This window comes from Penicillium verhagenii, assembly GCF_028828195.1.
Source record: "Penicillium verhagenii strain IBT 33310 chromosome Unknown utg000010l_segment0_segment0, whole genome shotgun sequence".
Classification (NCBI taxonomy): Eukaryota; Fungi; Ascomycota; class Eurotiomycetes; order Eurotiales; family Aspergillaceae; genus Penicillium; species Penicillium verhagenii.
In genome coordinates this window covers 159,199-169,173 of record NW_026643174.1, presented here as the reverse complement: position 1 = coordinate 169,173, position 9,975 = coordinate 159,199, and the positions used below count along the sequence as shown (strand labels likewise).

Genomic DNA, 9,975 nt, shown 5'->3' with positions numbered 1-9,975 from the left:
CTAGTATAGGGTTCTTACTTAAGTACTTAGGGAAGAAGATTTTTTAGTTAGGATATCTATATAAGCTATATATTATAATCTTACTACTTTTCTAGCCTATAAAAAACCCTTCTATTTAGATTAATATAACCTTAGCTTTATAATTTAGTAGAGGTATAGCAGGTCCTAGGAAAGTTCATAGCTTAATCTTACTATCTAACCTAGCCTAGCTCTTAGTTAGTACTCAATCTTGATCATATATCATAATATCATACCTATCAGCATTGACCTTCTATAAGAGCCCTAGGAGCGACTCTATATGTTTAGTCCATATTCCTACAACATAACTCCATAATTCACTATTATACCAAGTCCAGATATCTTACATAACACCTGAGATTACAGGGGGCTTATCACTCAGATCTGTCAATTTTCTTTCTGAGTAGACTTGCACAATTCCTTTCCATTCTGCAATCATAGGTTTTCCCTAGGTCTGATCCACTTCTACATCATATACATGATACTCGGCTACCAGATTCTGTAGCCTCTTGACGACTCCTCATCTAGGCACTGACTTGTCGAAAAAATTTGAGAACGGTTTGAACTTCGCAGAAGAGATGTCAGATGGGTGATCAATTGCCTCCCCATCATGCAAGTTATGCTTAAGGGAGAATATGTGTGTTTTATACGTCAGCCAACCTTCAGCATCATTCGCAATTGGCGTTAAAGTGGTTTCACATTTGATGTGTGTATTGCACTCCCAAATCTGGTCTTTTCCGAAGACAATACTTCGCGAGGCAAGCACGCGCCCTTGAAATGTCCAGCCCCGAGTTCCGATCCGACTATCGGAGTTTAATTCTATCCAGCTTTGAGCATGTTCGCGCATAAAAAGTTGTGGGGTTCTTCCCTTCTTCTCTTGGGGCCTTTTTGACACCAATTTATCTCCTAATATTCCATCGTATCTCTGTGGTCCAGGAATCCCTCGTCGCCAGGGCTGGCACTTTTAGCGACAATTGTGACTTAAGTATTTTTATATATAGTCGCCATCTGTGATGCCTCCTTCCCCCAGTCATCTCGATCATCTATCTCGTAAGTCAAGTTAGATTAAACATACCGGAGAACATACAAGGTATTAAGTGGCTAGACGGGATATGTAGATCCTCGGATGGATGACAACAGGTATGCATCAGAAAAATCCTTACCTTGTATGATACACAAGCAGTCAATCCAGATATACCGAAACCCCAATGCCCTTGTGACCTTGATTGCATCTTGGATAGTGCGAGGTAAACTGTCGACATCGATCCCCTTCCTTCGTGCCCAAATATTTTTACTCGACAAGAGATGTAGTGTATCCTGCCTATTGAGAGGGCCTAAATCCACTAGCCGTGTAGGCAAGTGTGTCAAGGCACCTTGCACTTTTTGTGATGGTCCATCCTACAGGTTTCGAGAAATTTGCTTATTACAGTCACGCCTTCCTCTGATAGGGGGAACATAAGGGTTCTCTAACGATAATATGAGCTTTGCTGCGCCTGATTCGGGTGAACTGAACACCGCATAGCTTGATATTATTTGGATCACAAGCAGTGTTCGATTTTTAGAAGGTTATTGAAAGACTTGAAGTAGGAGGTGTTTCCTAGGATAGAATTGGCTCGACTATTCGCATGTAAATGAGGGGAATAATTAATATACTGTAGTAATTTAGTTCCAAGTATTTAATTTTTAATATACTTAGTAGTAAAAGAGCATATTTTAATACTATTGAGATTTATAGAGTTATAATTTATTCAATAGGGATAAGGGATCTATAAAGCATTTACACAATCATAATACCCTATACTTATACCTGTTAACCTCTTAACTTAACTAAAATAGCAGAGGTATCTTGCATTAAATTCATAAGAGCAAAAGTATTAGTTTTAAACCCCCTTTAACTATACTCTTAAGATAAATCACCCATAATATCTTCCTCCATCTCCAAACCGACACCTCCATTTCCACCCATACCTAACAGGTTCATACCTCCACCACTAGGCCACGATTGGCCTCTTAGAACACCGTCAAGGAACTCATCACACAAACCTAGCCTATTACCATTTCCTTCCACACCACCAAAGAGACTCTCCAGCAATTGTCCCTCTTGCTTGAATTGTGCTTGGATATTAGTCTCACGTGGCATTTTCAACAGAGAGGAAAGATCGCCGAAATGCAACATCGTATCCGTCGAATTAGCGTTGGAGTGTACTAAAGTCGCATCTGTATCTTCAGATACAATAAGTGATGCTATATGGGCCTCGCCAACCCCATTGGCATCGGCAGGCAATAATGGCGTGTGTGCTGAAAGTTCTGCCATCGTCAAGGCTGTAAAAACCTTCTTCGCCTTGATCAATGAGTGTGTTGAATATGCATTGACCACCTGAGAAACAAGACCCATGTTATTGTCCTATAGAATAGATTAGCAAAATCGACTTTGAAGTTTCAGTATAAAAAAATCACTCACCATACACCATATTTCTTTAGCAGCATCAACCTCCGCCTCTATTCTTTTCACATCGCCATACTCAAAAGCATGGGCAAGAGCGATGTAGGGCTTGGAAAGGGCCTGGAATGTTTTGAAGATATGAGGCGCAGTCATGCTCGGTGGAGAACATAGCTAAGCAAACGTTAGCGAGAGCGAGAGCGATAATCAACTACTCCGAGAAACATCTAGCATGATCCAATGACTCACTTTGCCCTTTTCGAGTAGCCCCACGAGGATCCATTTTTTATATGCCTCAACCATAATCATGCTCACAGAACCGATGGTGGGCATAGAGATCACAGCACCAAGAAAATGTAATGCCTTGCGCCACTGCTTGAGAGCCAAATAAATCATCCCTCCGTAGAGAAAGTACTGTAGGTAGTCTTTGTACGATACTCTTGACGAAAGACCAGTGGCCTCATTCATGAATGACATACTTGAGTCGTGCTCCGCACAGAGTACTGAGCATGGGCCAGAGGGGTCACAGTTCGGTAGCACAGGCATATGGAGTATATGTCTGTCCAATACTGGCAAAGCACAGGTATATGTCCTGGTCGTAAGACAAAGCTCGGTTAGAAGTACATGGGTTGATGTCAAGACAGCACAGGATGGATCGAGTCTTAGAAGTGCATCCTTGATCAATCGAGCGGCTAAAAGTGGCTATGTGAGATTAGTTAACCGAATAATGACAAACTCCACCATAATGATCTCTACCTTTGAAGCAGCCTGCGCCGCCTGCATCATGAAGTCGATTAACTGAAGCCATTCATGACCGGCATACCTAACTTGGATCGGGTCGAATACCTCCAAGTAGTGCGCTGATTTTGACCATATTGTCCCAAATGGAAGTAATTCTGCTGGTATCTCACTAGACGTTTCCCGCAGGGTGTGGATCTGGAGACGCAGAAGAAGAAGATAGGTGATTGAATCATTTGAGGCATCGAGTTTCTGAACCAAGCTAGTCAGTTAATTGGCCATGGGAGAAAAGTAGGTGTCATGTTAACTTGCCTCCAGAAGCGTTTGATCATGGGCAAGCGAGCTCAGATCGTTCTTCAATATCAATTGCCGTAGGTATGTAGTATGATCACGGAGCCGACGATCATAATCCTCACTTAAGAGGTTCTTGTCATCACAAAGGGTTACTGAAGCTGCAATAAGGTCGGCGGCGACAGACATCTTGGCTCGGCACCTCAGTGGGGCTCAATCGGCCTGGCAGAAGTGGATTGGAGATGTGACCGTATTTGAGTATCAGAGAGAGAGATTAAATTTCAATAGAAGAGTAACGCAGCAATTGAAAAGTAGTAGGAGGGAATGCGCGAAGTTTGCGTTCAACTAAATGGGTTGGTGTTGAGACAAAGCGAGAAGAGCTACCCTGGAGTGTGGAAGTGTATATAGACTAACAGTACAGCAGACCACTTTAGTGTACGGCAATCATACTAGCTTCTACACCGCTCTCTGTCACCGCCTTATAAGTAGTTACGGAGGTATTTTGATCTTTGGTTAGTCATCAATAATTCTGTCTCGTTAACCAAGTACATAAGTTAGTTAGTTAACCAATAACTAACTAACTAACTAGTTATGTCATTATATTATCTTAGACTGACTTAGTAGATATCTTTAATATTTTCATATATATATATATATATATAGAGAGAGAGAGAGAGAGAGAGAGAGGAGTATGTAGGAATATCCACTGTATACTTCTTTTTAACTGACAAGAGAGAAAAAGATAATAGAGAAAAAAAAATAAAAAAAAAAATAAGAGAAACTTAAGGGATTGAATCTTCCATCAGTTGAAAATATAGATAGGTTCATGCTAGTTTGTAGTGATGCCGCGCTCTGAGTGGGCCACCGTACTTGCCCGATTGTGCCCCTCCGTCTTGACTCATTTGGAACCACTAGGTCTTTTCCCCCCCCCCCACTCCCCTTCCTTTAGTTCTCTCCATTCCACTAAACCAGTCTCCTCCGCAGAACAGCCAGTCACATCAAACGAGGCAATGTCACTGACCGACTCTGCTGCTGTAGATGTGGCTCGTAGCGCATCTCTTGCCTCTCGCCAACTCGCAATCCTCCCAAATGCGGCCCGGAATGAAGCCCTGACGGAACTCCACAAAGCGCTGGTTCAGCACCGAGCTACAATTCTCGCAGCCAATGCGAGGGATGTGGAGGCTGCTACTCGTGCCGCTGATAGTGGTTATATCAACCACAGTGTCTTGAAGCGATTGGATTTGTCTCGACCTGGCAAGTATGACGATATGCTGCAGGGAGTTTTGAGTGTCCGAGACTTGGAGGACCCTGGTGAGTCTATTCCCGGTGTCATTTCTTATTTTCCTTTTTCTTTTCCCCTTGGTTATGACCTGGGTTTTTCATTTACGGACAAAATAGGTCCTTGCAATATCAGAATGCAACTAACCACTCGAGAGGCGTATAGTTGGCAAAATCACAATGCGAACTCTTCTAGATGAGGGATTGACCCTTGAAAGAGTCAGCTGTCCAATTGGCGTGCTTCTAATTATCTTTGAAGCTCGTCCCGAAGTTATTGCAAACATTGCCGCATTGGCTATCAAATCAGGTAATGCTGCAATTTTGAAAGGTAATTAGTACATGATGTTCACCTGTGTAGGCTGGGCTAGAATTGTTGACAAATATTTGAATAGGTGGCAAGGAGTCCCTAGAATCATTTGTGGCCATTGCAAATGTTGTCTCCGATGCCATTGCTGGCTCACAGGTACCAGTATCGTCGATCCAACTTGTCAAGACGCGCGATGCGATCTCGTCTCTCCTGGCCCAGGATTCGCTCATTGATCTTGTCATCCCCCGAGGGTCCAATGAACTTGTTCGTTTTGTGAAAGACAACACTAAAATTCCGGTTCTTGGGCACGCGGACGGCCTCTGCTCCGCCTACATACATTCGGATGCCAATATTCATACGGCAGTGAAGGTCATTGTGGATTCAAAAACAAATTACCCAGCAGCCTGCAATGCCCTGGAAACCCTACTCGTGCACGAAGATACACTGGACACTATTTTCCCCGCTGTCGCAACCGCTCTTCTCGACAAGAGCGTCTCCCTCCGCTGCGACGAGGCATCCAGAGCGGTCTTGATGAAGTCTTTGCCAGAGCACAAACATGCTGGAGTGCAAGCAGCTACGCCGGAAGACTACCAAACCGAATTCTTGGATTTGGTGTTGGCCGTCAAGACCGTCCCTTCTTCAGCCCCCTCGTCCTCGGCGGTTGAGGCTGCCATCGAGCACATCAACGCACATTCATCCAAGCACACCGAAATCATCTTGACCGAGTCTCAAGAGGTGGCAAACTCATTTATGAGTGGCATCGATAGCGCTGGAGTCTACTGGAATGCATCATCTCGGTTTGCAGATGGAATGCGCTACGGATTTGGGACAGAAGTGGGAATTAGTACCAACAAGATCCACTCCCGGGGCCCCGTCGGGCTTGAGGGCCTGACCATCTATAAATATTTGATCCGGGGCAATGGCCATGTAGCTGGAGACTACCACGATGGCGATGGTGGACGGAAATTCCTTCATTCCAACTTGCCCTTTTAGTGCTGGAGCTTGCATAGATATTACCAAAAAGTTTACATTTACATTTTAAGATACTAAAAACCATGATTCCAACGAATTTTTTTTTCTTTTGAAACATTTCGCAGTCGTAGAAAAGACGAGGACTAAGCCGGATGCATTTTTCTTTTGCGCCCCCTTCCATTCGTAAATTTCTGATCTCGCCACCCAATCCAAGACATATTGCCTTTTTAGGTACATCGACTTGACTCTCCAGCCAGACCTAGCGAGATATCCAGACACCCGAGGATTCTGTGCGATTGGATATTCACCGTAAGACAAACGCACAGCAAAACCAGTGCCTGTACCACTATTTCCCCAAAGTCCCTTAGACCTTGAAACCCTTGGAGCGTCTGCGTCCACGAGCCCGCTCGAACTTGCGGCCCTTGCTGGCAACGTAAGGCTTCTGTAAATGGAGAATTTTAGGTTAGTATGTCGCTTTGAAATACTTATCCACTTCTTCAAAATGTAAAATAATCGACGCACCTTGTGGGAGTGGGGGCCGAAACCGAAGTGCTTGACAGCTTCACGGGCGTTCTTAGGTCCGCGCAGGAGAAGGGTGTTGGCACCGGTAGGGGCGCGCAGGGCGAGCTGATCCAGAGTCAGGACCTCACCACCGGCCTTCTCAATACGGGCACGGGCAGTAGCGGTGAAGCGCAGGGCAGCGATGGACAGCTTGGGAACGGCCAGGAGGCGGTTGTCATCGGTGACGGTACCGATAACAACAACGGTCTTGCCCTTCTGGGTCTCGTTGATGTTGGCGGCGACACGCGAAATCGACACGGGGGGACGGTTAATGCGCGACATGAAGAGACGACGGAGAACCGCCTTGTTGAAGTTGGACTCGGTGCGGCCTGCCATAGAGAACCTAGGTCAGTATTGGTTCGAATGCACAACCCGCAAATTGCCTCCACACATGCGGCGTTGCAGATGAGAAAAGTCGATGGGGATTTCGATGGGGATTCATACGAGCAAGGAAGCGGTAGAGCTTCACGAGCACCTGCAAGTAAACGTTCTCGCTCTTAGGAGCCTTGCGGTGGCTGCTGCGCACATGGTGCCGGTCCAAGTCGATACCTAAAAATTTCCAATATTCGTCAGTCCTGAAGGAATTTCGAAAGAAGCAAGTAGAAGAATAGATGCAACAATGATTGCGTTCACAACGATGAGTCCTTGGCTCCTGGAATGCTGGCACTTACCCATGGCTGCTGGTATGAATTGAACACCTGGAGTTAGCTTGCTGTCGCACCCGTATGGAAACTGCAGGAGGTTTTTGGTCTTGGACTTTCGGCTGCGCGGGTGTGTGTGGGTTGAGCCCTACACTAATCCAAATCGGGATAAATGGCGAGTCACGTGTCGATCGACGTTATGTAACCTGGACGGAGCCTGTCACATGATTGATTCTGATTGATCCATGTGGCGACTTCTCCGCTTACTGGTGTCCACCTAAGTGGAGTACAGCAGATATTAGTTTTGTAGGATGAAGTACTTAGTAAAGAGTATGTTCAAAAATCTTTAAGATCTCTATAGAGAAAGCCACCTATTCAAAAACAAACAATAGAATATATGCCTTTTAGATAGCAATATAACACGCCCGAACTTCTATTGAACATAGATCTACTTAGTGATAGGGGTCTTGATATGTTTTCAAATAGGCACAAAAAAAAAAAAAAACCAGAGAGAACTTGTATATACAAAATCCGTTTCCCCCCTCCGACTCCATTCCTATCCTGGGAGAAGGGATACGACATATGCCAAGTGGTCGCTGAGGAAAAAAGAAAAGCGAGAAAGAGGGGGAAACATATTAAAGAAGAAGAAAAACAAGAAGAAGAAAAGAAAAAAAAACAAGAACAAGAACAAGAACAGCGCTCATCTAGGTATGTTCTTACTCATCTTTGTCCCCGAGACTGACCAGGAAATCTCGCGTCAACTCAAAGCTAAGCCAACTACTGGCCATGCTGGGTGCAACTTTGAGAAGATTTGGCCCAATTCCCTTGAAGAGTCCTCGCAAGCCTTCCTCGGCCACAATGACCCGTATGGCATCCCAGATTGACTTGTATTGATACCCCATTCCAGTCATGGTATTGATTTGGAAGCGTCGTCGCAGAACATCGCTAGATTAAATTAGCATTGGCCGGATCACCCAGTACCATATAATTGGGGGAAGGAAGATTATTGAGAAATAAAAAAAAAAAACATACAAGGGATATGTGCATGTTTGAGCCACCGCCCCCGAGATTGCACCTGCCAGCAGCTTCCGCCACGAGCTCGGATTCTTCTCGCCATCTGGTGTCAAATATGTTCGTACCGATTCGTAGGTCATGAAGTTCAGCCCCACCTGTGATCATCAGCAATGTCATCCAAGGGAACGAGGGCAAATACGGGGAAAAAAAAACTCACATAAGGCGCCACACCAACAACGGTAGGAGCAATGCCGCGATAAAGGGCAATTGTACCTCCTTCATTCTTGTATATTGATACCATGGTAGTCAACATGCCAGGGAGTTTTTGAGTAGGGTCGCGGTTCCCAAGGTCTGCAAACGAAGCAGACTGGATAGAAAGTCGTGTACGAATAATGTCTAAAGGGTAGGTAAAAGTCACGGACGTGATACCTGCAGCCGCACCACATAAGAGGCGACGAGCTGGTGACATATCGCCATCGGGAGACTCAGCAAACTACATTTGGTCAATATCATCTTCAGACTTCACAAACTCCCTTTCTTTAGAGCATTATAAGAGGCGATACTTACTGTCTTGTAGAAATTGTAGCTTCCAAATTGAACTGCAGAGTAGGGAATGATCCGGATGCAGTTGGTCCCATTACCACGCATAAATCCACGCCAGCCTTCCTCTCGACCCATTTTCTTTAGACCCTTCCATATGGAAAGTTTGTATTCTTCTCGTCCAACACTTTGAATTTGCAGTAGGATCTTTAAACGTTCCAGTGGTGATACAATGGTCCGGGAGACTGCACCAGCTACTCCACCAGCCATAAATGCGGCAACAACTGGCTCGGCAAGTCTACTTTTTGTTTGATTCAGGATTGATGCTGATTGAGGAATAGACTCCTAGAGAAATAAGATAGATCAGCCTTCTGCGATGTCGACATCAAGACCTCAAGGCCAACCAACCTTGACCGAACTTGGAGGTAAAACCTGCAGTGCAGGTTTTGTCGCATCATCATCCACCGCACCACTTTGCGTCCCATTTTGTCGATTAAGACTCATTTTTGCAGCATGTACCTCAAAGTCCACTGGGATCACACTGTAAAAGCCCCTTTCAAGTAGCACCGACGAAGTATTGTGATTCTCTCACTCTTTGACTTTCATTCAACCCAGTCCTTGTATCCCGAGTGGCGGAAGGAGGAGAGCTTTCCGGACAGGTAAGCCGGTTTTTGTATATGGGTTTAATCTTGTACCGCACAGAAGGAAGCGACTGCTTTGGATTTGACGTGCTTAATGTTGGCCATGAAGCTTTTTCGTACCTATCGCTTATCAATGCTTCATAGGTCCATTCTTCGGTAGACCTAAAGATAGTGGTTTCCCTCCCCCTCTCTGTTGGTAACCCACGACCTTATTTCAAGAAGTTTGAGGCGTTGGTGATGCCAGTATAATTGTGGAGAGAGCGATGGGCTGAAGGTGGAGGGGAAAGGGGGTGTAAGAGCTTCAATTCAGCCTCGAACGATTCGAACCAGATTGGTCGTTAATTTGAGAAAGAAAGAGAGAGAGAATAAGGAAAGTTTGAACTTTGACCTCGGAGAAAAAGAGAGATTGAACACTTTGTAGGTTCAAGTTTCTGGGGGAAGGTGGGGGAGGAATTTCCCGGGGATTGTTTCGACCTAAGCTTCAAAGTGGAAGAGGGTTAGTTGGAGAAGGGTGAAATGCATAACATCATCCCG

The 9,975-nt window shown here is 45.0% G+C and overlaps 3 protein-coding genes across 3 annotated transcripts; 1 reads left to right on the top strand and 2 right to left on the bottom strand.

Annotated features, from left to right (window-relative positions):
• Positions 1-1,921: 1,921 nt before the first annotated feature.
• Positions 1,922-2,935, bottom strand: N7466_009957 (putative COP9 subunit 3; the record flags this gene model as incomplete). Its single annotated transcript, XM_057169346.1, has 3 exons — positions 1,922-2,422; positions 2,480-2,632; positions 2,708-2,935. 3 exons carry the CDS (start codon positions 2,933-2,935, stop codon positions 1,922-1,924), a joined length of 882 nt encoding a protein of 293 aa, XP_057016737.1.
• Positions 2,936-4,497: 1,562 nt separating this feature from the next.
• Positions 4,498-6,065, top strand: N7466_009956 (glutamate-5-semialdehyde dehydrogenase; the record flags this gene model as incomplete). Its single annotated transcript, XM_057169345.1, has 3 exons — positions 4,498-4,798; positions 4,962-5,093; positions 5,158-6,065. 3 exons carry the CDS (start codon positions 4,498-4,500, stop codon positions 6,063-6,065), a joined length of 1,341 nt encoding a protein of 446 aa, XP_057016736.1.
• A 343-nt stretch (positions 6,066-6,408) lies between these two features.
• On the bottom strand, positions 6,409-9,304 carry N7466_009955 (uncharacterized protein; the record flags this gene model as incomplete). The annotated part of the gene is made up of 9 exons (XM_057169344.1): positions 6,409-6,486; positions 6,567-6,934; positions 7,050-7,154; positions 7,277-7,368; positions 7,967-8,191; positions 8,279-8,415; positions 8,478-8,753; positions 8,828-9,145; positions 9,209-9,304. The coding sequence occupies 9 exons, from the start codon at positions 9,302-9,304 to the stop codon at positions 6,409-6,411; spliced, it is 1,695 nt and encodes a 564-aa protein (XP_057016735.1).
• Positions 9,305-9,975: the final 671 nt, after the last annotated feature.